The sequence below is a fragment of the Hippocampus guttulatus genome, chromosome 13 (assembly GCF_054856545.1).
Source record: "Hippocampus guttulatus isolate MCC_2025c chromosome 13, RoL_Hgut_1.0, whole genome shotgun sequence".
Classification (NCBI taxonomy): domain Eukaryota; kingdom Metazoa; phylum Chordata; class Actinopteri; order Syngnathiformes; family Syngnathidae; genus Hippocampus; species Hippocampus guttulatus.
In genome coordinates this window covers 15002082-15029409 of record NC_141273.1, presented here as the reverse complement: position 1 = coordinate 15029409, position 27328 = coordinate 15002082, and the positions used below count along the sequence as shown (strand labels likewise).

At 45.3% G+C, this 27328-nt stretch overlaps 2 protein-coding genes and 1 long non-coding RNA gene across 4 annotated transcripts in view; 2 read left to right on the top strand and 1 right to left on the bottom strand.

The window, feature by feature from the left end:
• slc8a3 (solute carrier family 8 member 3) overlaps nt 1-16499 on the top strand; it is a 35098-nt gene extending 18599 nt beyond the window's left edge. Inside the window, exons 3-7 of the mRNA XM_086126723.1 lie at nt 3358-3464; nt 10769-10893; nt 11248-11347; nt 12592-12861; nt 13592-16499. Coding sequence (XP_085982849.1) covers nt 3358-3464; nt 10769-10893; nt 11248-11347; nt 12592-12861; nt 13592-13968 — 979 coding nt within the window. The 3' untranslated portion in view covers nt 13969-16499. The remainder of the gene's footprint in view (nt 1-3357; nt 3465-10768; nt 10894-11247; nt 11348-12591; nt 12862-13591) is intronic.
• A 277-nt stretch (nt 16500-16776) lies between these two features.
• On the top strand, nt 16777-27295 carry map3k9 (mitogen-activated protein kinase kinase kinase 9). Of its 2 annotated transcripts, none has more exons than XM_086126721.1 (11): nt 16777-17396; nt 18648-19061; nt 19988-20168; nt 21515-21663; nt 22509-22684; nt 22754-22994; nt 23541-23663; nt 24183-24315; nt 24395-24507; nt 24795-25409; nt 25996-27295. In XM_086126721.1, the coding sequence occupies exons 1-11, from the start codon at nt 17015-17017 to the stop codon at nt 26361-26363; spliced, it is 2895 nt and encodes a 964-aa protein (XP_085982847.1). In that variant the 5' UTR covers nt 16777-17014; the 3' UTR covers nt 26364-27295. The 2 variants fall into 2 exon arrangements, with proteins under 2 accessions (XP_085982847.1, XP_085982848.1); XM_086126722.1 differs by lacking the exon at nt 16777-17396 and adding an exon at nt 17814-18244.
• Nucleotides 22392-24999, bottom strand: LOC147196531 (uncharacterized). Its single transcript, XR_015102624.1, has 3 exons — nt 24851-24999; nt 22705-22954; nt 22392-22639 (listed from the first exon to the last, which is right to left on the bottom strand). It is a non-coding gene; the product is annotated as an uncharacterized LOC147196531 (long non-coding RNA).
• Nucleotides 27296-27328: the final 33 nt, after the last annotated feature.

Below are 27328 nucleotides of genomic sequence, written 5' to 3'. Positions count from 1 at the left end.
CTGCGTAAGAACATTCTTTTTCTTTTTCCGTGTACTGTACTTTGTATACAGCGGCGGTTGTTTTAAAGTGCTCTCTATAAATACAGTTGAGTTGAGTTTTGGCTGACACACAGATGTCGAGCGTCTCCACCAATATAAACGATATCCACTGAAAGAAGGTTAACCTGGCCGTTAACACTGCGCCCCCGCCCGTCAGCCGATATTAACAGCCAGCCTTGCTGCCGCCCCTCGCCGACCAGCTGCACAGTGCGGGAGCCTTAAATTAGCAGCCAACACGCTTAGCAGAGAAGCCTTTTGTGTTGACGGGCCGGCCGCCAACCCCCTTTTTTTTGTTTTCCCAGCCGGGGATTCCCCGTGACCCCAATACGTGTACAGGTAAATGTGTCGTCTGTGGACAATTCTTTCCTTTGGTTTTTATTTGCTGTTGATGCTTTGCTTGATATGACCAGCGGGAGCTCTACGGAGTCACTGCGCAGTGAAAATGAAAAGGCCTCGATTCTTGAACGTGTCATTCATATTATCGACATGTATTGAATCGTAACTATATCGTCCAGGCTGCCATTGAAGTGAATCGTGTGCATCACAACGAAAGCGTCGTGAATCGTATCGTCGTTGGAATGAATCGTCTTCGAAATGGGAGTGACTCGTGTCGCAGTTGAAGCGAATCCTTTTGTAATTGCGGTGAACCCTCTTGTATCACGTCACAATCGGAAGTGAAGCAGATGGTGAACGGAGTCAATTGCGCTGTTGTCGGAATGAATCGTATCGTGCCCTGATGGGAGCGAAGCGCGTCGCCATTGGAGTGAATTGCGTCTTAACGGAACTGACTTAACGTATTGTTGGCGGCGTATCGTTACGGTGCCGTCATGAAACAAATTCTGTCTTTTTGTATCGCGTCATAATTTCAGCACTCCGCGATCTCTGTCGTAGCATTCTAAATTCTTTACAAAGACGTCACATTGCTTGTCAGGCCTGCGGTTTTGAAAAAAAAACTGCAGGATCACAATAGTGTGTGTGTTTGTGTGTGATATACAAGTGTGTGCATGCATCACCCCAGGCTGTGAATAGAGACCACAATTTTGCTTTTGTCACATATTCGTGAGTTTGGGGTGTGTGTTTTGGTTGCCGTTGAATGTCACAGCCAACACACACACACACTCCCCCTCGAGAGAAATGTCCCTGACTATTTTTAGAAGTGTATCCTCCTCTGCCTGCCTCTTCTCAAACAGTCATGCCTGTCGACGAGACTAATCCACCTACGACGACTTCTACGACTACAAAATATAAACACACACACACACACACACGCTTATATTCTTGTTCGTTCAAGTCATGCCAACCTTTTCGGATTCATACCACCATCCCAAGACATTATAGCATAACCGAGTTTAGCTAACATGAAATATATGAACTCCTTTTGTTGCACTTTTTCTTTGGCTTTAGTAAACTGATGCCTATGCCACGACACCATATCATAGAAATCGTAATTCTCCCCAAACATAGGCGACTAAATATACAGTAAAAGTCCCGTTAAAATTTACAGAGTTTGTATCGCTGTCTTGAGACATTCGTGTAGCCAGATTCAGAATGTACTGTGGAACCGTACACGTATTGGGAAAGCTACCAAAATACACCTCAAAAGGGGTGCAAAACTTTCTGTGGCTCAATTGTCATGAGAGGGTTGATCTAGCATCAAAGGATTAACTCTGCCACTTTAGATTTTTCGAAGAGTAAGCGTCAGCAAGGGGCGAAAGAGGAAGGATCTTACGTCAAGTAAATAGTAACACTCCATTGTCAACTTTACAAGTTTGATAACGAGGAAATAAAAATCCCTCCTGGCGGACTGGCGAATGAGTGGCTGGAGTGCCGCATCGGTGTTCCATCAATCAAACGGCACGGGTGAGGCGGGCACGCCATCGCAAAGACAAACTTTTCACTTGGCAGCTTTGCTAACTCGCCGGCCGAGCAGAGGCAGATGCAAAAGTTATGACTGCGAAGATGCGCTTTTTATTTTTTTAAGGGAGCGATGGCAGATGATGTTTTGCATAATGCATGGCGGAAGCCCATTTTGGAACATCAACACACTCCAAAAAAGAAAACATGCTGTGCGATACTGCAAGATTTGGTATCGCTTTGAGTAAATGTAAAGTCAATGTCACTGAAACTTATGTACAGTATTTGAATGACTAAGATGGATTCATCATCAAATTGCTAAATGCGAATGAATGAATGGCCTTCCAGGATTCCAGGAGTTATACTTTGGTTATTGATCCGCCACCAAGTAATTATAGGAGCGGTGTCATCGATACGAGTCCAAATAGTGATACTTTTTATGATTTATGTGGGTGTGTTATCAATTGAATGTGAAATTATAAGTTTTTATATTATAAATAATTACAGCAGGTGTGTCAAACTCATTTTTGTCGCGGGCCACATTGTAGTTACGGTTTGACTTGGAGGGCCGTGATGAATTTTGGGAAACCATTAAAAATGTTAAATCACCTCCACATATTACATACACAGCGCACAACAAATTGATGGGTAACTAGTTTTAAAATCAGAAGTCAAGAATAATGACTCTTATTGTGGATTACATATGACAATTTGAAATTTTGGTTCAGACTTTAGCAAGCATCATTGGACTTGACATGCTTGATTTGCTTTCGCGGGCCGCCTAAAATGATGTGTCGGGCCAGATCTGGCCCCCGGGCCTTGACTTTGACACCTGTGATATACAGTACAAGCTCATAAATATATATAAAACCTTTGACTGGTTCCCTTTTTAAACCTGTTTTCTATCGCCGTTATGCAATACCATTGGCGTCATTTGGAAAAGTATCACGATACTGTCGGATTGTGAGCTGCACTGCGATAAAGATGAGAAACCTCAGTGCAGTTTACTTCTCGCGTAAAACACACACACACACACACACACACACACACATCAGTGGGTTCCTTGCGGGCGGGCAGAGGTGTGAACCTTCTCGGTGTGTGTGTACGTGTACGGAGTGCAAGTGTCGTTCCCCAGCTGGGCTTGCCACGCTCGTGCGCAACTCCAGGGTGCGATCCGTGGCAGCGGCGTCGATAAATTACGGTGACTAATTCTGACACTCTCGTGCCTTCCACTTAGCGGCAGCGTGCGCTGTCATGACTGTTTGCTACACAGAAAATCCACCCCAAAACGACTTTCCTTATATGGGACTTCCTGTCGGCCAAAATGCAGTATTCGCCGCTCCTTACCTGCTCCGCCTGATTAATCCAACTTCCTGTATCCTTCCATCACATATTAACCTCCTCTTCTACTTCTTCTTCTCCTCCTCTTCTTCTTTTCCTCCTCTTCCTCGTTGGCTCTTCCAGCAAAATTATTCAGGTGAAAATCATCGATGACGAGGAATACGAGAAGAACAAGAACTTCTTCCTGGAGCTGGCAGAGCCTCGTATGGTGGACGTGAGTCTCCAGAAAGGTGCGCTGCTCTCACGCTTGCTTTTTGGCTATCACCTCTGCTCCTTTTTCTTTCTTTTTTGGGCTCCCGTCCTTCTTAACTCGAGCCTCATTTCACGCCACTTGTCCAAATAACAATACATTTTGACTCCAAAAGGAATATCTTGAAGTGAATTTTGTTGGCAAAAAATTAAATGCTCGTGCTAATGCCAAATAAATGTAGTTGACCACAAGGTTTTACATTAAATTATTTGTTTAGAAAATGGACCACAACAAGAACTGCTTATCCTGACCACTTGCGCAAGGAATACTGTTTGGCACACTTTGGTTTACGTCGCTGTTTTTTTTGTTGCGTGAGCTGGTGCTCACGTTAAAACTGCTGAGTACCTCTATTTTTTTTGTCACGCTGTCATCAAATGAGATTTTACCAGAAATTATCTTTACGTTTATTCGGGCTGCAAGGTTAAACGGTTTGGAAATCACCCGCCGCGTAGCGCTAATGTTAGCTGCAAGTGATGTCATCGTCATTCATCCCTGCGCGACTCATAGCTTACATAAAGAGCACATCTCTTTTGACCACCCGTGACTGTAGTTTGACTGATAATCTGGTTAAATGCCAATGCCAGTAAATCAAAGTCTTTTCGTCATCAACTCTGTGCTCCTGTGCTTGCTAACGACTGCTGAAAACAAAACTCCCACCAAAACCCCCCCCCAAAAAAACAACCAAGTCCATCAGGTCTTTTCATGAGGCTGCCGTTATCTAATGCGGTGTTGTTATCTAACCACGCTGGAGGCCAGGTGGACAAGCTGGTGTGGAGGCAGCTCAGAGTAGTGTTGGCTTAAAAACACGGACACTGCGGACGTTTTCCTTATAGGCTACGGCGGTGCTGTCCGAACAATTCACGGTGACCCCGACGAGATTCCTTTTAAGATGCACTACCGCGCTAGCGTATAAGTGATATATAAGTGATAGAAGAAATAAATGACTCCTTCGACGAATAAACCTAGTCTTACCCAAGACTAATCAACGCCTCCCTCAAGCAATCATCATCTTACGAAAAATAAATGCCTCCCTCGGGTTAATCGGAACGCATCTCTCAAGCACTCATCCTCCTTAAGAAATCATCAACTAAATACGAATACTATGTGACCAATAAACGCCCCCCTCAAGTAGTCATCAGCCGAAGACAAACTTCTCATCTCCATCAAGCAATCGCCTAAATCGAAATAAAGGCCTCCCCTCAAGCCATCATCAAAATAAGACAAATGATCGCTCAAATGATCAAATCGACATCAACATAAGTCAAACTCATCAGACAAATGTCACCCTCAACCAATTAGCACCTTTTTTAGTCAAATGAATGGCTTCCTCACGCAACTGAACTATTCCGAAAGTAATGAAGGAATGGTTGTCTGAGTGTTACGGCACGCGAGGATTTTTTCCATTTTAAAACAAAGCATTACTCGCCAGGGAATGGTGCCTTTTTATTTTATTTTTTTAAACCAGACGTGCGAGTGCTATTTTACTGCCATCCTGTTGCCGCGTTATTTGGAAAGGAAAGTTAAGGTTAAGTTCTGAACCGTTGAAACCTCTTTCTGTGTAGCCTCTTTCTTTGCAAATATCTCATGTTACAATATGGGCACCTGCGGCTTATACACAGGTGCGGCTTGTGTGTGTACAAAATGTTTTTTCCTTTAAAATGTTGTGGGTGCGGCTTATAATCGGGGCCGCTCTATCATCCGGAAATTACGATAACGCCTCCCTCAAACAATCATCAACTGAAATGAAATACCGCCTCCCTCAAGTAGTCATAACACACAATTTAATGTCAAACGATACCGATTTAAGACAAACACACACATACGTCATCTTCAGAAAAATAAACGTCTCCCTCAAGCCACCGTCACCGGATCTACGACACATACCAGTGTGAAGCAAATGGAGTCACTTTCTCGGGGCTCGCAAAGTTGGCCTGTCGGCGCAATCAACGAGCTGCGCTGTTCAATGGAGAGTCTTAAATCAAAGGTGGATGAAGGAAAAAGGCAGGAGGACGGGATGGAAGCGCCGTTGGCTCCTGCCGCATACAGAGCGAGCAAACAAAACAAAGACTTCTCATCTAATATTCATCCATTAACGCTCCCGCGCTCGGCCTTTAATAAGGCGGCCAAACAAACCCGATCATCTCTTATGAGCTCCACACGAACGCGCGGGAGATTAGCATAAAGCGCCACGTTCATAAAAGATGAACGGAATGAAAGCTTTTCACGGTTGGAGATTAAAAGCGCTCATTAGCGTCACAATGACACGGGCGTCGCTAACGTGAAGCGCATGGACGCTCAGGTGGCTCGTCCGCATGCGCCGGAAGGGGAGGAGGCTTTTACTTTTAGCCCGTCGGGTTATTGACACGCGCCTCCCCCCGAGCTACCGCCTGTCATGCCGCATCTTCATCACTCAGCGACGTCTGAGCGGTCTTGCTTGGAGTCGGCAAGATACCTGACTCATCGTCGACTCGAGTCTGCGGCACAAAAGCGCCGCATCAAACGCGTAAATACCATTGACTGCGTTTCGGTTAAAAAAAAAATTAATTAAATGAAGTACCATATTTTCCGCACTAAGGCGCACCGAAAAGTCTTCCTTTTCTTAAAAGCTCACAGCGCGCCTTAAAATCCGGTGTGCCTTGTGTATGGTCATTACGGTAATATGTCGACCCCAAGATGGCTCCTTGCTGGAGACATGCTTACAATGTTATCACTTCCTGTTGGTTCAGTGAACTATGTCGCTGCTTTATTAAATGAGTTTTTGTTGCAGCTCCGGAAAAAGGAGAGCTGTTGTTTTTTTTTTTAAACGCACACTTTATTAATGGTATTCACAGTCTCAACAAATATGGGTACGTCTTTGTCCGTCTCCGTGCCTTCTTTATTTATTTTGTGATTTCCTCGTTTGTGAATACAGTACACAAGAAAGGAATAAATAACAAACACTTCTGAGACTGGGAAATGTCAAAATAAATTCTGTAGGGTGGCTGTAGAATTTATTTTGTGATTTCCTCGCTTGATTTTCTGTTTTGATGCATTATTTTAAATTTTCGTAGTTTCATTGAAGTAATCGTTAATTTACGTTTTTCGGAGGCGGTCATGAACGCCTCTGGAGTCGAACGGAAGGAGCGTCGCTCCATCTAGTGGATGCGTTGTTCATTGCGCCTCATTATCCAGTACGCCTTTTAGTGCGGAAAATACGGTACGTAGTGATTATTTGAGCGAGGCCTTTTATTGTCTGTACGTGATGGTTGCTCGGAGGAAGAGTTTGTCTCGAGTTGATTTTCAGTCAAAAGTATTTATTTGTCTTCGGTTGTTTGACGGAGACGTTTATGTGTTTGTGCTGGATTTGTTTTGAGGGAGGTGTTTATTTTTGTGATGTTAATGGCGTGCTTCAGGAAATGTGTTTATTTGTGTTCAATTGATGGTGTGGCACGTAATCTCTCTCATGTCGGTGATTGCTTGGGGGAGGTATTTATTTGAAGTTGATGGTTGCTTGAGGGGGCTTGTTTGAGGGAGGCGTTTATTTGTCTTTGGTTGACAGTTCATTCATGGAAGAGTTTGTTTTAACTTGATCGCTGCTCGAGGGAAGACTGAATTGACGCGATGTTGATTCTTTTGACAGAGGCTTTTCGATGTCTTCAGTTGATTATTATTTTTAATTATTTTGTTTGTGCACTCTTGTGGTTGCTTAAGGGAGACATTTACTTGGATTGGCCGATGGTAATTTGAGAGAGGTGTTTATTTGTCTGAAATTGATGCGCTCCCCCCCACCTGAGGAACCTCAATCCGACGACTTCAAATGACATCATTTCAGGAGGGTCGTGCCCAAGGACTTTCCGTTGGCAGGCCACAATATTTCCATCTGAAATATGGATTCAATATTTGAGCAGCATCCCTCCGAGGTTTGCTCTCCCCACTCGAGCTTTCGCGCGAGCCAACCGCCTGTCATCCTTCCCGATTCATCGCTGCGTGAATCTCTCGGCCGGACAGAACCTTGAGCTCATTACGTCGGTTTTGCCAGGCGGGGGTCACGAGCTGCATAAATCCTGATGTTGCAAGCGGCAGGACCAGGAGGAAGAGAAGAACGAAGCCGCCCCGCCCTTTGTGTTGCCTTTAAAGTTGAGCTAATGGTGCTCAACGCAACTTGACCTGCAATGAAAACGTTGAGGTTTGTGCAGTGGAAATATTGTTGTTTGAAATTGTTGTTTTTAACCTTTGTTACCTGGAGCTGCAAATGCTGGATTTTGCTCAGCTGGGAATTTGAAGACCAAAACAGAACACCGCGTTGTACGCAAAGTGCCGGGATATTTTCCAGGTCTCTTTAGATCAAGCTGGTTTGGATCAGTGTTGCTTGTATCAGGTCTCGCTGGATCAGGTCTATGAATATATGGTTTGTTTGGATCAGGTCTGTCCGGATCAGGTCTACAGTATGAATATCTGGTCTGTTTGAATCAAGGCCATTTGGATCTGGTCCGTCTGGATCCGTTCTGTTTGATTTTGGTGGATGTATATCGAGTGTGTTTGGATCTGGACTGTTTGGATCAGGTCTGTGTGTATTAGGACTGTTTGGATCAGATCTGTGTGTATCCCATCTGTCTTGATCAGGTTTGTTTGGATCAGGTCTCGGTCTCTCAGGTCTGTGTGGATTAGGTTGGATGAGATCTTTTTGGACCGGAACTGTCAGAATTGGGACTGTCTGGATCAGGACTGTTTAGATCAGCTCTGTGGTTTGAGGCCGTTTAGAGTTCTGAGGTGTTTATCGATGCCGAAGGAAATCCAAATGAGTGCTTTCGAATCCTTTAGCGGTCAGATTCGTTCACGATAATGACTCATTCCTTTATCAGTGGACCCTGCAGCCGTTACAGATGGCAAGGGGACCGGAGGGGGGGGTTGGTTGGCTCCCAGCGGACCTTCTAGTAGGTTAGCGTCTTGGCGTAACCCCCGCAGGACGTAGAAGCTGTGGCAGCCCAATGACTCGCGACTTTCGTGATCTTACACCACAAAAACTCTCGTTGTTTACATTTGAGCAATTATCGTTGCTGTTTTTAAAAAAAAAAAAGTAATGAAAACCCCAACCTTCTTTCTGAAGTCTGGCTTCAATCCCAGGATGCAGCAGGGCTCCTTGAATACAGATGACACAATTATGATTGAACTCTTAGGGGGGATGGCACGAATATGTCCAGAGACTCTGGGAAAATATGGACTGCTGCGACTTCCATTTAACACCCCCGCTCTTAATACAAGAAGGATTCAAGTGTTCATTATTCTTTTCAGAATTAAGCCCCCCCATCCACCTCCCCGAGTCCCACCTTCCCACTCTTCCTTCTCCCACAGGTGCAACCTCTGATACTTCCTCCAAAACCGGATGCTTCTAGATTCCTTTTCCCATATTAATGGAGAATACTTCGACAAATAATGTTAATATCCTGCGATTTGAAAGAGTCGCCGTCATGTAGAAAGTAGCTTTTTATAGCCTTCATTAGGGTGTCAAATTTTGAATTCCCAGAAAAGACGCCACGTTTTTTTTTTGTTTTGTTTTTTATGAAGTCAGTGGCGTGTGCGTGCTTGAGAGGTCCCGACGGCCGTTTGAATTAAATCTACCCATCCGTGATTCCAACCTAACCTGGCGATTTCCTGATTTTGAAAGGTAGTACGTAACGAGAGGCTGCTGTGGTGTGTGCGTGTGAACGGCACCAACGCGGAATCTGGGGAATGAAGACAACCTGGGATCTAGGCGTTGGGAACTCGAATCGGATTCACACTGCCAAGTGGCGGACTCTTATCGGTGACACTTTCCTCCGCCGGCTTGGCTGAAGAGTCACCGCGAGTTGTCGTCTAGTAGCTGTTGCTATGGCGACAGCAGCAGTCAGTCATTGAGGTGCCGAGGTGTAATACATTCAAATGGAAGCAGACAAGGATAGAAAAGAGGAAGTTGCCGAGTGATATTCCGCTCGTCTCTCCTGGTACCACCCGGCAGGGAGGGCCGAGGGCGGTGAGGGGCCAGCCAACCATTCCATACCGGATCTCATTATGTGGCTGTCACTGATGACCTTCTCAAAGCTTCCTGAAATGCAAAGCAGCAGTGCGATTCCGACGTCTTTGTGCACACAAAATGGTGGCGAGGTTACCTATCGCCTTGGCGCAACACGCGTTGCCGCGGCGGGCCGCGCACGCCGGCGCTAACGTTAGCCTCGAGCAAGGCTAGTTTGTCTGGCGGAAAGACGAAGGAGAAACGTGCTCGGTTTTGACAGCCGGCGGCGTGTTCATGATTTCGGAAGTTGCTCGGGAGTAAGCCAACTTTTACGAGCCGACGATTATCCTAAATTGCTTGTGTGCACGTGTCTTTGCGTGTGCGTGTCATAGAATGACCAAAATCAACTAAATCGCCACGAGAGCAGGATGTAGTGGTGAACGCAAAGCCGAAGGGACGCTGGGATGATCCTGAATTTTAAACAAGACACGACTGCGCATGCCAAGTAATTGATTTCCGCACACGCGTGTGTGCCGCGCGCGTGTCAGCAGGGGAGCACTCGGCTCTAATCTTTAATGGCGCCGTTGTTAATATTTGATGCCGAGAGGCGTGTTGTGAGCAAAGAGCGGCATGATGACAAGGTGCCCGGGCAGGCGGGCTGGTCACACGCGGTGCATCCAAGCAACCTCGCACACGGGCGCCGCGCTCCCCCCTTCTTGATCCGCCTCCACATTCACGCGTCCGCGCTTTGGAAGCGTCCGCACCACTGCTGCGCTTTTATCATAGACCGTCTCACGCACTCAGGAAGATTCCACATTCACTCAGACGTGCAGTCACACATTGTCAGGGATTTACCCGGACAAGTTTAAACAAAAGACTCGACACGAGGAAGATTGTCTTTGCAGTCGACGGAAGCACTATCCCGCAGAACAATCAACGGCAATCGCTCCGCAAATCGCACTTAAAAGATCCTCGTGCTCCTCGTCAAACTTTTATTGATTACATATGCAAATACTGTATGTACAATCCATCCACAAAAATCTTAATTCTTCACAATCAATTTCATGAATTAAGTACAGTGAAACTCCTCTACAACGAAATCTACATGGTCGAAAATACCCCCCCCCCCCCCCCCCCCCCCCCGTGTGAAAAAATGTTCATGCATGAAAGCCATTCCCACTTTTCTGCTCCCCCGACAACGAAAAGTTGTCCGTCCCCCCGTCCCCCCCATAGCTCATTTAAGAGAGCCTTCCTCCCTGCAGTAGCTTATCCAGGATATGTTCCCTTTTCAAGCGTTTTTCTCTCTGTCTGTGCAGACGTACCGGACAGAAAGTTGACGTCGGGCGAGGAGGAAGCCAAGCGCATCGCCGAAATGGGCAAGCCAGTTCTGGGCGAGCACGCCAAGTTGGAGGTCATCATCGAGGAATCCTACGAGTTTAAGGTGGGGGGAGAGAAGGGAATGCATCAACGACTTTAACAACATGAGCCCTCTGTCCGTTCATGTGCTTACCTTGCAGTGGAAGTCAAAAGTATCATTTGTGTTGAAGGTTAAATTTGAGAGAGATGGAGGTTTTTCTGCATCAAATCTTCTTCTAACACCAACTTTTTGGACCTCTCGTTGCTTCATCGTTTTCCAAGCGATTCGAACCATTCGTCTTTAAGATACAGGCGCTTTGAGTTTCGAATGTACCTTCGAAATCACTGCGCTGTAGTCTGATGCAGCTTTGAAGCAGGAAGTTCAAGGGGAGGCTGCCACCATGTGGTCACTACGGTGCGTCTGCTGTTGTTGTGACAGAGCACCGTGGACAAGCTGATCAAAAAGACCAACCTGGCTATGGTGGTGGGCACCAATTCGTGGAGAGAGCAGTTCATGGAGGCCATCACCGTCAGCGCAGGTACTCCTTTTAAACTCATTTGTGGAGTTTTATTTTTTCAACATGTTTTGAATCTCCTTTTAACAAACAACCAAGCATTTGAAATATTTTATATATTTTATTGATTTCTTCCTTTTTTTGTATTCTATTTAATTCATGCAATCTGGTTTTAATGGGTCTTACATATTCCAATACATTTCACATCTTCTTCTTCTTTTTTAAGTGTAATCTTTTTTGAAACCTTGTGCACGGTGTCGCATATATTTTCCTCGAATTGGGAAATGATACCTATTCTGATGCATCAAAACATCTCATCTCTGCTTGAAATGTATGCATGAGAATTTGAGTGAAAGAGAATCCACATTTGTCGCGCCCGCTCTCGGACAGCAGAGCGCTCGCAGGGGTGGGGGTGGATGGGAAGCGAAAATTCATTCATCTGATGATGCATGGCGGCGGCGGCAACAGCAACAGCATCGGATCGTCTCTCTCGCCATGAAATATTCAAGCCAGCGGCGCTCTGCGCGAATTTTTTTTACAGGCTGGAAAACGCACGCTGCTCTTCCTTGGCCTGACACTTTGAATAAGCGCTCAGCTTGCTTGCTCGGGCTTCTTGCACCTAACGACATCCCGAGGTGACACTTTTCACTCGGAGATTGCAACGAGTGACCAGACAAAAGTCTTTGGACAATGCTAACCTTGATGTTTTAATGAGCTGTAGCGTCGATGCACTTTGAGTGGCCTTTTAATTAATTCCAAAAGTAGTAAAGTAGTTTCATTTTGGGTGCGGGCAAGAGTGTATTCAAGTGTCTGAATTGAAGCGTCCAAATCATGAAAAACCTCTCAACTGTCCATCAAGCACCATGACTACAACCTGGAAAATGAAAGCTATTTTTTTAGCATCTTTCTTACGCCTACACATCCGTACATGTTTGAGCTTCAAAAATACGTTTAGATCCACTTGGAGCCTCCGGTGGCTGGAATCGACGAAGGACTTTCCACATCGTGTTAAAAGACGCTAGCCACCAGCTAGCACACGAGCTAACCGCTTTTGTCTAATAATACTAGCCATGTAACTCACAATGGCACTGGTCCACCGCCACTAAAATATCACATAAACCAATCCTGATATATATAATTTTGTTTTCCGAATGAAGGTGGCTCCATCGTCAAATTGGATACTAAGTCCATTTTTTTCCTTACCCTTGTCCTTATCTCCTCCCCGTTGTCCTTTCTATTCCCACCCTTTTCTCATCGCACATTCCCAGACGAGGACGAGGATGACGCGGGCGAGGAGCGTCTGCCGTCGTGCTTCGACTACGTCATGCACTTCCTGACCGTGTTCTGGAAGGTTTTGTTCGCCTGCGTGCCACCCACCGACTACCTGAACGGCTGGGCGTGCTTCGTGGTGTCCATCGTCATCATCGGCCTGCTCACCGCCATCATCGGCGACCTAGCGTCGCACTTTGGCTGCACCATCGGCCTCAAGGACTCGGTCACCGCCGTCGTCTTTGTGGCACTTGGGACCTCCGTGCCAGGTCAGGATACGTGCACAACATGGACATATTGTCCGACTCCTATCTGTCTCTTCGCAGTAGGGTCAAAAATAACCCAATATGGGTGAAAAGGGGACCAACCCAACTGTTGGAGTTATTGATTTAACCCCAAAAAGATGGGTTGAAATGAATAAACATGTAAAACAACAGTGGGTTGTTTTCTGAGTAATTCAAATTTTTGGGGTCGATTGAATGACCCCAAAAATGCATCTCCCTTTTTGACACAATGTATTATATTTAGTTATTTATTTTTACTGACTTTGGAGTCTAGCTATCTATGTACACTAAAAACAGTTGAGTCAAAAATGGCTTAAAATTAACTCTATATACGTGACAAAAAGGGACCAACTTTTGGTTTAATCATTGAACCCCAAAGGTTGGGTCAAAATGAATAAATCCATGAAACAATCTGTCTAGCTAGCTGGCTATCGATAGCCAGCTAGCTTCTATATCAACGATATCTAGTCTAATTCGACATTGCAGTGTCGTAGAATGGAATTTTCAAATCATGGTGCATTTGTCTTTATTAAGTGGACACCAACCCATAAGACCAAAAACATCATAAATCTGATATCGTGATTACTTGCGTTTGTTCAAAAATACATGGAAAGAGGACCTTGAAAAAAATGGCATAATAAATCACCATTGCAATAATGAGGAAAACAAATCGCTACTACAATATTTTTCCGAAATTGTCCTTCTCGGTCCACAGACACGTTCGCCAGCAAGGTGGCGGCGGTGCAGGACACGTACGCCGACGCCTCCATCGGCAACGTGACCGGCAGCAACGCCGTCAACGTGTTCCTCGGCATCGGCCTGGCGTGGTCGGTGGCCGCTATCTACTGGCATAACAAGGGAAAGCCCTTCGTGGTGGAGGCCGGCTCGCTGGCTTTCTCCGTCACGCTCTTCACCATCTTCGCCTTCCTGGCCGTCACGGCGCTGCTGTACCGGCGGCGGGCGCATATCGGGGGCGAGCTGGGCGGGCCCCGCGGGCACAGACTGGCCACGTCGGGCTTCTTCTTCAGCCTGTGGTTCCTCTACATCCTCTTCTCCAGCCTGGAGGCCTACTGTCATATAGAAGGCTTTTAGATGGACAGGAATTCATCCGAGAAGGACCACGAGAGGCACGGTATGACTTCCAACCACGCCCTTGTCTCTCACGCCAGCCCCCCGCCCACACACACACACACACACACACTTCAAGCCCTTCCGCTGGGCTTACACGGAAGGCGGTGCTGCCCACCCTGCGCAGACCTCCCGGGGGATTGCCCAGAAAATGCCAAGGAACGGGGTCCAGCATTCCACCAGAAGGAGGTAACTGCAGTCTTACACCTCTGGAGAAAATCTATTTTTCTCAACACCATGACCTGGAGCGACACTTTTTTTTAAAGAAAAGTATTTTGGCGATAAAACTGCAAAAAAAAAAAAAAAAAGAACAAAATAATAGCAAAACCAGATGCAGAAGGGAGTCTGAGTTTATTTTTATTTATCTTTTTTGTGCTGCAGAAGTCACAACCACAGACAGTTATGGAACACGACTTCCATATTATCTCTATATCAGTATAAAAATATGATAGATTTAATGATTTTCTGTATATTTTCACCATTCAAGTGCGCTCATGCAAGAAACAAGGGATGCGATTCCATACCGGAACGATGTCTTGACCTTTTTAAGAATCATGCCTATTTTAGTCATGAGTGGACTCATCTCCGTCTCACGCCAACTTTCACACCTTTTTCAATCAAAAAGAAGAAGAATGAAAGAAGTGTTGCCAGCAGAGATACAGAGGATACATTCAGAAAGGTATTTTTCTAATGTTTCCTTCGATTGCACTTTGCTGTAGACTTCGATGTATGGAGCACTTTGCAACCAAGAACAATTGATGTGAAAATGGCCCCCCTTTTAAAAAAAAAAAGTATTTTTAAAAATCTGCATTCTTTTTTCTGCCACTTGGGGTCAGCAAACGACCTGAAAAAAAAACGATGGCGAGTGACTCCCCCTCGTCATTTCATGCAAAGTAACGAAAGAACTATTTCAACAAATTATTATTTAATCAACATTTTGTGAATACTATTTTATTTATTTACAGAAAGAGAACAGACCTAAATATCTTTAATTTGTTAATTAGTTAAAATTATTCTTTAAAATTATTTTTCATTGTATTTTTTGATTACAGAAAGTGTGGAAAGTAGCTTCACTTTCGTAATAAAACCACCACTACTTAGCCAGTACCTTGCCATTTATTTTATTATAAAGTTAGCAGTAAGTTACCATTCATTTAAAAAAATGGTTACTTATTTTTTAAAGTCTGTAAGGTAACACTGAACATCACAATATAACCAAAAACTTACCAATTATTTTATCTTATTATAAAAAGTGTGAACGGTAAAGTCACAACTGTAATCACACCACTACTTAACCAGTACCTTAATATTTCATACTTTTAATATGAATATTATTTAATGGTATCACTTTTTTTGTATTATGAAAAATGTAAAAAGTAACATCACTGCTGCTTATCCACTGCCTTCCCATTTTGATTCCCAGCTTCTACGGAGAGCTCAATTGCTGAATACTGATTGACGCCAATTTAAACCACTCACCAAGACAGAATTTGTTGAATATACAGTGGAACCTCCAAAGTGGAACATGTCCAAATCATTTATAAATTCAAGGAAGAAAAAAAAACCCCTCATATGCTGTCCACAAATCATTTCATAAGTCTACAGATGTTGTTAGTGACATTTTAGGTATAATATGCTGTGTAATAAAGGGTGATATGGCCTGAAAATGTCTTTCTTCTCATAAATCAGATTGCCGATTCAAATTAATTTGTTCTCTTTTTTTGTACTCAATGATACACTTATGCGTTTGGACACTCCCCATTAACAAAGGGAACCCCCCACCCCCAAAAAAAAAAGCCAAAGAAAAAGCAAAACCAGAGAAGTCCAGACTTTGAAGATTCCACTGTAAACAGGAGATAGAATACAAGTGCGGGGACACTATTTATCCCCTGAGGATGCTTTTTGTGTGTCTTTTCTTCCTCTTCAATCGGAAATGCTACTGTACATACATGAAACAAAGTTCACGCACTTCTTGAAGCCACATTTGATCTTTTTTTTGTTAATTGTTTCTACGTCCCTGAAACTGATAACATTGACGTTTTTTTTCTCTCTGCCTTGACTTATTTGTGTTTTTTAAATCTGTGCCAGGATATGTCGTGGATTTTTTTTAAAGGTAAAAAAAATCAGTCACGTGACTTTCTAGGGCCCTCACTGGACTTTGTGGGTGTTTCACTTTTAAGGTCTTTTGTAAAAAGGGACAATGTTTGGCGCGGGGTGGGGTACGTTTTAATAGTTTTCCCAGGCCCGCCATGAGATGTCAAATTTCACAAGAAAAAAAAACGGAGTAAAAAAAATATCAATTTTCCAAAGTGGTTTTTGAGATTCTGTGTTTTCTTTTGAGCTCTACTGTGGAATAAAATCAGCTTTCTGGTTCACAAGAAACAAGCAAATCATCTTCTTTTTCTTCCTTATTTTATCACCCATCATATTTTTGTCAGTGACATTTTCATGTTTTTATGCAAATCGTCAAGTGTGAAATTAAAACTTGAACTATTTGCCTGTTTCCCAAAATGTGTTGTATTATATCATAATTCAGCTAATTTACATCATGCCACTAATGGTAAAATCCAATTTTATACGTCAAACTTAAATAAAAATCTACTTCAATTAAAATAAATTGTCATAGTGATGCAAACTTCGTCTGTGAAACTGATGAAAAATGAATGTGACTTTTTCTTTTTGTTTGGACAGTCTTGGATCCGATGTGACGTCATGTCATAGGGCGGGGGCTGACCGGCTTCCTGACGCGCACCAATAGGAGGCCAGGATAGTTACGCGTGTTGACGCAGCCGACGGCGGCTCGCCGCAAGCGATGATTGTGACTTTTTGTGTTTTTTTATGCTTAGTTGGAGACACAATAATGATGACGTGTTTTACCCACAATGCATCTCAGACGCGCGATCTGAAGTGCGCGCGCGGGATTAACCGCGATTTAAGTTAGCTAGCTAGCTGCCAGGTGAATGCGCCTGCCCCTGCCGCTGGGCTCCGGGCCGCCCCATGGACCACCTCCATGGATGTCTCCCCCAAAGCGGCTTCGGCGGAGCACAGGTCGAGCCCCGGGCCGGGTGTCCCGTCCTCGGATGAACCAGATATTTTCCGCTGGCCCACGCCGGAAGAGGAGGACGAGGAAAAGGGCGTCGAGCCGGAGACTGCACCTGCCGGCTGCTGGACGGCCGTGTTCGACTACGAGGCGACGGCGGATGACGAGCTGAATCTCCGCCGTGGGGACCTCGTGGCGGTGCTGTCCAAGGATTCGCTGGTGTCCGGGGACGAGGGCTGGTGGACCGGCGTGGTGGCCGACCGGGTGGGCATTTTCCCCTGCAACTATGTCAGCAGGGGCGTGCCGGAGAAGAGGCGGGCCGCCTCGTCGCAGGAAGTGACACCTTTGCACCGTGAGTAGTCCATTGTGCTTTGCCATCGTTTAAAATGTTGATAACAACGACAAATGTTCCAAATAATGATATGTAGAGCATATCAACATTAATGGTTGATACGAGTGTAACAAAATGGATACATTTACTTTCATTCCTTGATGCGCTGTTGTGGTTATCTGTGTGCAGTGGTGCCTTGAGACTTTGATTCAAAAGCTGTACGAGTATCTCAGGTCATCTTTCTGAAATGAATCGAAATCCCAATAATCCATGACACATTTTAAAGGAGAAATTCGTCCCCAATGACATTGCACTTCGTACCAACAAATAGTAATGACATGATTAAATAAAATTAAGAAAACATGAATTATGTTGCTGCCCGCTTTGGCCACCTAGGGGCGGTATAAGACAAATACAGTGTCGATATACTGTACATACTGTAGACGTCAGACGTCAATTTAGATGGCTCAGGTCCTTTCAGAGGATAAAGAATACTGTGAGTGCTGTTTATGTGAGTTAGGGACAGGGACCTGCCTCGAATCACACAAATTTGGAAATAGTAAACACCCCCCACTCCAAAAATGTGTACAATTGCCTGTATTTATATTTAAACCCAAAATATAGCCTAAAGTACAGTATACCCCAATACTTGAATAGCATTTGAAACATGGTCTAAACGTATGATGTACAGATGATTTGATTTAATATAAATGCTCCAGAAATGCCAAGACAATAACAAGGCCTAGATGTGGGCATGGCTTGTTTGGGCTGATGTGTTTCTCCTCTGCCGGCCTACTTTTGCGCACTACCTGAAATATTCATGAGCGTCTGCTGGAGGAGGAGGGCGTCCCCCTGGGAGCGTAACCAAGGTTGGAAATGTTCCATGGGCATTCGGGGGATTTATTGGAACTTATCTGAGTAAAATAAACAAATAATTACATTTATCTTTCTTTTGCGTGTGTGTTGCAAGTGCCCCCAAAATTGTGCTGTCAAGATAGCGTAAGGCCCTTGTCTATGGGCAAGGGGGGCTGGAGCTATTTTGAATTGATGTTGAAAAATTTCATTTTAATTTCCCTTAATTTTAATCCCCAACCAATTTCAACAATTCCCATGGAAATTTGAAATGCAGTTTTTCCCAAATTCCACAGCTGTACTTGTACACGGCATTTCACTGGGAACTGAACAGAAATTTACTGGAAATTTTCAAGCCTAAGCGTGACTGTATTTGTAATTGACGTTTTTATAACAGTTGTTGATTTCCTCCATCCTCAGTCCTGGAGATAGACTTCTCTGAGCTAGCCCTGGAGGAGATCATTGGTGTGGGTGGCTTCGGAAAGGTGTACCGGGCGGTGTGGCGCGGCGCCGAGGTAGCGGTGAAGGCGGCGCGGCAGGATCCCGACGAGGACGAGGAGCAGACGTTGGCCAGCGTGCGGCAGGAGGCCAAGCTCTTCGCCATGCTGGAGCACGCCAACGTTATGGCACTGCTGGGCGTTTGCCTAAGCCTGCCCAATCTGTGCCTGGTGATGGAGTATGCCCGTGGAGGCGCCCTCAACCGGGTGCTGGCAGGCAAGCGTGTGCCGCCCTGTGCCCTGGTGGACTGGGCGGTGCAGGTCGCCCGAGGAATGCGCTACCTGCATGACCAGGCCATCGTCACAATCATTCACAGAGACCTCAAGTCCAGCAACGGTAGGATTTTTAATTATTTTAATTAAATTTTAATTTAATTTCATGTGCTGTTTTTCCCAACATTTATTGAGTCAAGGCAGATATTTAGAAAAATCCCAGGGCTCACCGACAAGAGAGAGGCAAAGCACTTCCATAAACAGGGATCCTCATTAACCACCCCGGGCATCGAGCATATACGCAATCATGAATCCATGTTACATCAATGAGTTGGATTAACCCATAATGAAGGATAGGTTCCCCTAAAAATAACAGCAAATCACAAACCGCAAAAAAAAATGGATGTTTATGCGACACTGACATAATGATGATTTAAAAAGAAAAAAACGTTTTTTAAATTTTACTCATCAACTTTAATCGATAGACTCGCCTAGATACTGATTCAATAAGAATGATAGAAAATGTGGCATCTTGGGACCAGGGAATCAAAGTGAGGGGGCGAAGATTCATTTTGTCAGGCTAGAGTCTTGTCTGAAACTATGGTCCTCTTGGGGGTCTTGTTCACGAGGGAGGGCAGGAAAGAACGGGAGATCGACAGGCGGATCCGTGCGGCGTCTGCTGCGATGCGGACTTTGTATCCGTCTGTCGTGGTAAAGAAGCACCCGAGCCAAAAGGCGAAGCTCTCAATTTACCGGTCCATTCCGAACGCAGCTTGTATCTCACAACTTCTTGTTTGTTTGTTCTCTGCTCTTCTACTCCGAACCTCGTTCTCCCACAAAATCTCCTTCGATCCGTTTTTCACCCTCCATATTTGTGTTTCCCGCTTCATTTTACAATTGATTTGATTTGATTTTTTTTTTTATGATTATTTTAAAATCGGAATCCCCCTTTGCTTTCGCCGACATGCGCAAACCCACCCAATATCCAAATCACCCCCCCCCCCCCCCACGCACCTCGTCATGCCTCTCCCACCCCACACCCCCCCCCAGTCCTCATCCTGGAGAGGCTCGAGAAGGATGACCTGAGCAACAAGACATTGAAGATCACAGACTTTGGGCTGGCGCGCGAGTGGCAGCGCACCACCAAGATGAGCGCGGCGGGCACCTACGCGTGGATGGCGCCCGAAGTCATCCGCTCTTCCACTTTCTCCAAGGGTAGCGACGTGTGGAGGTGGGCAAGAGAGCCAGGGGGGGGGGGGGTTTCAAAAGCACATGAGAAAAACGTCTACAAAACGTCCCGAAAAAATAGTTTGGCGGGGGATGCAAGTTCCCATCTAGCGACAGGGATTTTTATTGAGATATATATGTGTGTGTGTGTATATATATATATATACTGTATTTTTTTTTTTTTGCACAATGAATGCGTGGTTAATGGAGAAGGTTCACACTCAAATATTATCATTGATGTGTTCAGATTATGTACTATTATTATTCTTATTATTGTCTTATTTTTTATTTTTATTGTTAGTGCAGTGAGTGCAATACCATTTTCCAAAATGGAATGTGTTTTTACCCAACTCGCCAACCATCTTTCAGTCGTTGATTCCCCCCCATCCACCAATCTAAAAAGAAAAATAGAAACGTCAATAGTAACATTTTCAGACTTCGTTCAATCATTAGATTTCAATCCTCATTCGTTTTTAAAAAAAATATATATAATATATAATGTGTTATTTTGGCCTGGTGGGCAAGTGGTTAGCGTGTTGACCTCACAGTGCAGAGGTCGTGTGTTCAATTCCAGCTTCGGCCTTCCTGTGTGGAGTTTGCATGTTCTCCCCTTGCTTGTGTGGGTTTTCTCGGGTACTCCAGTTTTTCATTCATTCCAAGAAGCAATTATATTTGTGTATAAGTGTATTTTCTCAGCAGGCTCATGAAAAATAGAAAATGTTCTGATCGTGTAAGCGTCTTGTGGCCACCGTGTCTCTTCCTTGTGTCGGCTCTGTTAAAATTCAGTGATCCGTCGGCCGAATTGTGCACGGGAGGGCGACGGCCGGTTCCCCTTGGAGGAAAAATTGTGTTCACCTCCATGGTGACGCCGAGCAACTTCACGGTTGGATAGCCAGCACTGCGGGGGGGAACCGAACAGCCCAAATAAAGCCGGCTCGTTCTCAATTCTTTTACAAACAGTATATCGTTATATACTCTGTTTTGTTTTGTTTTTGTTCAATCCACGTCCATGGATGTGTGTGTGCATGTGTCGGTGTGTCTCTTACAGTCCACAAATGTATTTGTAGCATGTGTGAAAGTTTACAGTGACATCGTCATCCTCCATGAAATACGAACAAAGCACAATTCTGATTCCGCAATGCTGAGGAGTTTCTCCCAAAATAAATGAAAGCAGTTTATTCCTCGAGTCCTCTGAGATTGGCAGGTGGTGCAAAGTTTGAGTCGTTGACAGCGTTGAGTGGGCGTGTCGAATCGGTTCCGATCACCTTACGATCTGCCGCCATCAAAGCTGCAAAATGACTTTTCTGAACTCTGTGTCATGAAATATGCTTGTGGATTTTGCTCTCGCAGTTACGGCGTGCTGCTGTGGGAGTTGCTGACGGGAGAAGTGCCGTTCCGGGGCATCGACGGACTGGCGGTGGCTTACGGAGTGGCCATGAACAAGCTGGCCTTACCCATCCCCTCCACGTGTCCTGAACCCTTTGCGCGCCTCATGGAAGGTGAGATGCGATCACGCTCGGCCAGTTGACTTAGCAAATTTAATAGGCATGTCTGTCTGTCATGTGAAGACCCACAAAACAATCTCAAGACAAATGCCTCAAAAAGATAAGAAACCTTCCATTTTGTTTTGAAGCAGACATTTTGGCTCAGGGTGTCCTTTAGAATTGAAAAAGAAAATTCAGCCCCCTAAAGTCTGTTTCACTTAGCGCTGTGAAATTTGGTTGGCATGACTATTAGGAGTAGTAGACCCCACAAAATTGTCTCAAGAAGCCTGAGGCAGTCTTTCCGTTTGTTTTGAAATCGCCTTTGCTGATCTGTAGCACCCTCTTGACTGAAAACTGAAAATTCAAACCCCAGTGCCAGTTTCATTTACCATAGCACCGAGAAATTTGTTTGCCATGTGTGTTACGCATAGACCCACAAAAAAAGAAGCCATGTCCGAAAATGACACGGGAACTTTGCCATTTTAGTTTGAAGTGGTCATTGTGGATCTGTAGCATCTTCCACAATTGCCCTCCAAGCCAATTTCACTTCATAATGTGAAATATTTGGAGGGGTGTTTATCATGAGTAGATCCACAAAAAAGCCTGCCTGTAAATACACATGGAGTCTGCCATTTTGGTGTATCGTAGCTATTTAGGCCCAGTAGCGTCCTCTTGAATTCAAAATAAAATTCAACCCCAAAATCCAGTTTCACTTCGCATCATGCCATACCAATAGACGCATGGGGTAGTCAGCCATTTTACTTTGAAGAGGCCATTTTGTTTTTTGCCGCTTAGGGTAAGACACGACCACCCGGTTGTGTTGGTTATCTCTAGCTGTGATGTAATCGTCACGATCGCAGGGTGCTGGAGCTCGGACCCTCACTCCCGGCCGCCCTTTGCCAACATTCTGGACCGGCTGACCACCATTGAAGAGTCGGGATTCTTTGAGATGCCGGCCGAGTCCTTTTGCTCCCTGCAGGACGACTGGAAGCTGGAAATACAAGAGATGTTTGACCAGTTGCGGACCAAGGAGAAGGTAGGAAGTGGTTGGGGTACCTAATGACATGTCCCCTGTGATTCAAAGGAATCGTTCCTTTGGCATTAGGAGCTACGTTCGTGGGAGGAGGAGCTGACGCGGGCGGCGCTGCAGCAGAAGTGCCAGGAGGAGGCGCTGCGGCGGCGCGAGCAGGAGCTGGCTGAGCGGGAGATCCACATTCTGGAACGCGAGCTCAACATTATCATCCATCAGCTGTACCGCGACAAGCCGCACGTAGAGCGTCGCCAGGGCAAGTTCCGGCGCCACCGCCTGAAAATCAAGGATGGCAACAGGATAAGCCTACCGCAAGGTATATTTTGGTTGGCGTGTCCATCATTAGTAGACCTACCAAAAAAACATCAGTTATTTAATTTAAGGCAGCGAAGCCACACAGGCTGCCATTTTGGTATGAAGTGGTTTGATGTTTAAAAATAAAAATCCGCTCCTATTGCCAGTTTCACTTTGGAACACTAAATTTGGTAGATATGTTTGCCATGTGTGGACCCACCCAAAAAAGTCTCAAGCAGCCGTGCCCAAGGTGGAAGTCTGCCATTTTGGTTACAAATGGTCATTTTTGTTTGTTAGCACCCTGTATAATGTTACAAATTCAGGACCGTAAGCCAGTTTTGCTTAGAAACATGAAATTTTGTAAACATGACTGTCATGATTCAACTCTCAAAGAAGTCTCAAGCGGGCAAGCCTAATTACAGCCGGATATCTTTCAAAGATGGAGATTTTGTCCAATTGCTACCAAATTGGAACCACACACACTGGACAGACGAGGAATGCTGAATTGTGGAAATAAAAGCACTTCCTGTTTTTTGTTTGTTGTTGTTGCTTTTTTTTTTTTTTTTAGATTTCCAGCACAAGATTACTGTGCAGGCATCACCATCACATGACCGCCGTAGGAGTTTGCTCAGCAGTGGCTCCAGCCCTCCCACCAGCCCCCCGCTGCTCCCTCGCCTCCGAGCCATCCAACGTATGATCTTAACTCATTCAGTACCAGCCAATTCTAGACCAAGTCTGAAAAGACGTTTAAAAACGTCTTTGGGAGTGAATGAGTTAATACACACAAATCATCCTTTAAAAAAAATATATATATATATATATCATCCTGGACGCTCAAGTACATCACTGGGCGTCATTTTAGCCATTCCTTAAAGGAAAATTGAAATGGTGAGAAACAGTTTGGCACTGCATCTCCATATTTGAGTACGACATGCCGTATTTCTCAGACCACAAGTCACATTTTGTTTCACTTTGACTGGCCCTGCGATTTACACTCGGGTCCCATTTGTATATACTGTACTAGAGCTCAGACTGGCACCCAAAAATTGGCATTGAACATTACGAGAGAGATTGTTCAATGTTCACATCCACATGCTGTAATCGCACGTACACCCAGGTAATAATAACAATACTCATATATTCTTCGTAATCTGTGGGAAAATGACTTTGATTCAAAAAGCTCAACGGCAACTTTCATCTTCTCCTCAAGTCACCCCGCGGGAGGGCTGCTGCGGCGGCTGGGCTCGCAGTGCGGGCGAAGAGGGGGTCGAAAGGAGGGGCTCCAGAAAGAAAGGCAGGACGCGAGTGTGCGGACCGCACCGGGAGCACAGCGCCGACGCCAGGTGACCACACACCAGCCGGTCTTCATTAAACGCATAAAAGTATCCCGCGCTATGCTAATGCTAACGTGACTGCCGACAGCGTGAGGCCCGCCGCCGAGGGCAGCCGCCAGCGCTCCTGCAGCGCCCCCAACTTGCGGCGTTCCCCCAGACACAGCCCCGCTGTGCCGGGAGTGCCCAGCCTCCTGGAGCTTGGTAGGTGCTGCTCCGTCACATTTTAGCATTCACGACCGTCATGCAAGTGTAAAAATATGTTAGCCCCGCTGGCCCCATACCGGTATTTTGTTTTGGGCTTTTTTTTGGTCTACTTTTAAAATAAAGATATATTTTTACATGCGTATCAACTTTAGTCTTTTAAAAATATTTTAACGGCCTTAAAATAAATGCAATTCTTAATTTTTAATGAACACAAGAAAAATAATTGTGATTTCATTTTTTTCTGTCATTTAAAAAAAAATTGTAAATTTTTTTTGGCCTTCTAGAAAATGAAGACTGCTGCTTCGTGAGCGGCTCAGAAGCAGGCCCAGCTCAGACGTACCTGCGCCCGCCCGACCAAGAAGGGGACCAATCAGCAGCCGGCGGGGATCCCCTTGCGACGCCGAGCCGTAAGAGCCCTGGCGGAGGTCGGCGCACGGACCTGGTACTTCTGGGCTGCGGCGCCCTGCTGGCGGCGGCCGGGCTTGGCTCCAACTTGCTGACGCTGGCTCGGCCGGAGGAGGGCGTCAAATCGCGCTGGGACGCTTTCTTCCACGCGCACAGACTCTTCCGCCGCGACAGTCCACTTCGAATCCCACCATCCTTCCCGTCCCCGGACCGCGACTCTTCCACGCGCTCGCTGCTCCGTTCCGATAGCGACGAGCTGCCGGCGGCGCCGCGCGGGCGGCGCCGCTGCAACGCTCTGGTCAACACCCACCTGGAGAGCTTCAAGCGCAACCCACGCCAGTCGCTCACGCCCACGCACGTACCCTGCACATCGAGTGCCGCCGGCCCACGCATCGCGAGCCTGCGACGCACGCCGTCCGACGGCGCCATCAGGAAGAGCTGCCCGCAGAACAACCTGGAACCTTTGCCGGAGCAAACCATCTTGGAGAACATAGGTAAGAGCAATATTTAGCTCATTCTAATCACATTTATTTACCCGTTATAAGAAAACCTTTATTAGTCTCGCAATGGAGAAATTCCCAATTCACAGCAGCAAAGTTATGAAAGGAAGAAGTAGAAGAACAAAATATAGGAGCTGCTGGAAAGGCAGCCACTCTCGCGGCGCCATTTTGAAGTCAAAATAACAAAAATAACACAACACAACATATCATTTGGGTTAATTAATTTATTAATTGAGACCTTGTTTTTCATTCAAAATTTTCCGAATTCCAGAGATTATGGTAGTCCTCGCAGTTATTTATGCGTTGCAACAAAATAAAACTTTTCTTTTACTTTAGAAAACACCGGTCAACATTTTCTTTTTTTTTTTTTTTCACTGACCAAATTAGTCATTGAATCATTTTCATTTTATGGTCGTGCATTTTGTCGATTGTCAATTTAAAATAATGTCCTGTTTTTGAATAATGGAATGGAAATGGAATCAATCATGAAAATAATTCATTGCTGCCTTAATCCACATAAATCCCCTCTAATTAAAACTAGCCTGTTAGCTTCATCAGTCTTTTCGTCCCACTCCCCCAGGGGGCACCTTTCGAGGTTTCCCAGACAACCCCTCAGCCGTCCCCCGCCTTCCGGACCCCAATGTGGTGTTTCCCCCCACCCCTCGCCGCCGCTCCGCCCCCGAGCGGCCCAAAACCTTGGACATCCTGGCGCGGCCTCGGCCCTCGGCGCGGCCCCCTTGCGACGCCTTTCGCCCGGAGACTCGGGGCCGCGTCGACTCTCCGGCGGCGCACACCTCCAGCACGGAGACGCCACCCACCGTGGAGGAGGCACCCACGCCTTACTCCACCTACAGGGGGCGCAACCTGCTGGACACGCAGGACGAGGGGCAGTGCCGCGATGGCACTGTGCCGCTGCGCAGCAAAGACTCGGTGGGATGCTTTCACTGACTCTCCCCCCAGCAGTTTGTTTCCGATTCAAAATTAAAGGGAACATCCGATACGTAGCGGTATATTAAAATGTATTCTGCGTCGTGTATCATCCACGGAGATCAAATGAGGAGCGTTTAAATGCATGTTGGTTCATCATTGATCGCATTTGCCTTCATTTGTGACCCGATTCACTGCAGCCTAAGCAGTACGAATGAATGCATTCATGGTTTTAAACCCATCTATTCATTATTTTGCTCTCAGGTATTTATTTTGTGTTATTGGTTTGTTTATTTATTCATTCACTCATTAATTATATACTCATTGCAATACCTCAAAAGGAAAATGACTGTGTTCTTTACCAAAAGATTTATTTATTTAAAAAAAAAAACAGTCGACCACTGTGCCGCCCTTTAAAACAATCAAAGAAACTCACATTAAAAATATTTTTTAAACCGTTTTTAATGGAGGCTCCCCCCAAAAAAGCCAATGTTTTAAATTTAATAATAATATAGTTAATCCAATCATAATTTTAAAAAAATGGAATATTCAAATCTGGACTTTGCAATTATAATTTAAAAATATTTGTTTTACAATACATGCACTTTAAAATCTTTTTTTTTGGCAAGGAAAAAACTGTTAGTGTCTCATGCTCCATTTTTGCTGTTGTCTTCATTTCACCCAGTTCGCGATTACTATTCATTACTTTATTTTTATTTTTTTTTACTTGAATCCCTACTACAAAGTCGCACGTAACGCAAAGTCAACCTGAGATCCCCTTGCTGCTATGTGACTCACTACGTCCGTGTGTGTGTGTGTGTGTGTGCACGACGTATCTGTCCAAGTGAGTTGATATAGGCTCTGTTCCGTCTGAATGCTGGATGTCAAAAGAAGCGAAACAAAGGTGCCAAGAGAAAGTGGAGTGTGACACCATTAAAACAGAGTTCAACTCATTTCACTATTGTTGTCTCCTTTCTCTTATTTTT

What these genes read in the sequence shown, in the direction of transcription:
- map3k9 (XM_086126721.1), top strand. Translation starts at nt 17,015, where the DNA reads ATGGATGTCTCCCCCAAAGCGGCTTCGGCGGAGCACAGGTCGAGCCCC. An exon ending in AGACCTCAAGTCCAGCAACG is followed by an intron (nt 19,062 to 19,987) that starts GTAGGATTTTTA and finishes ACCCCCCCCCAG; the next exon opens with TCCTCATCCTGGAGAGGCTC. An exon ending in AACCATCTTGGAGAACATAG is followed by an intron (nt 25,410 to 25,995) that starts GTAAGAGCAATA and finishes CCACTCCCCCAG; the next exon opens with GGGGCACCTTTCGAGGTTTC.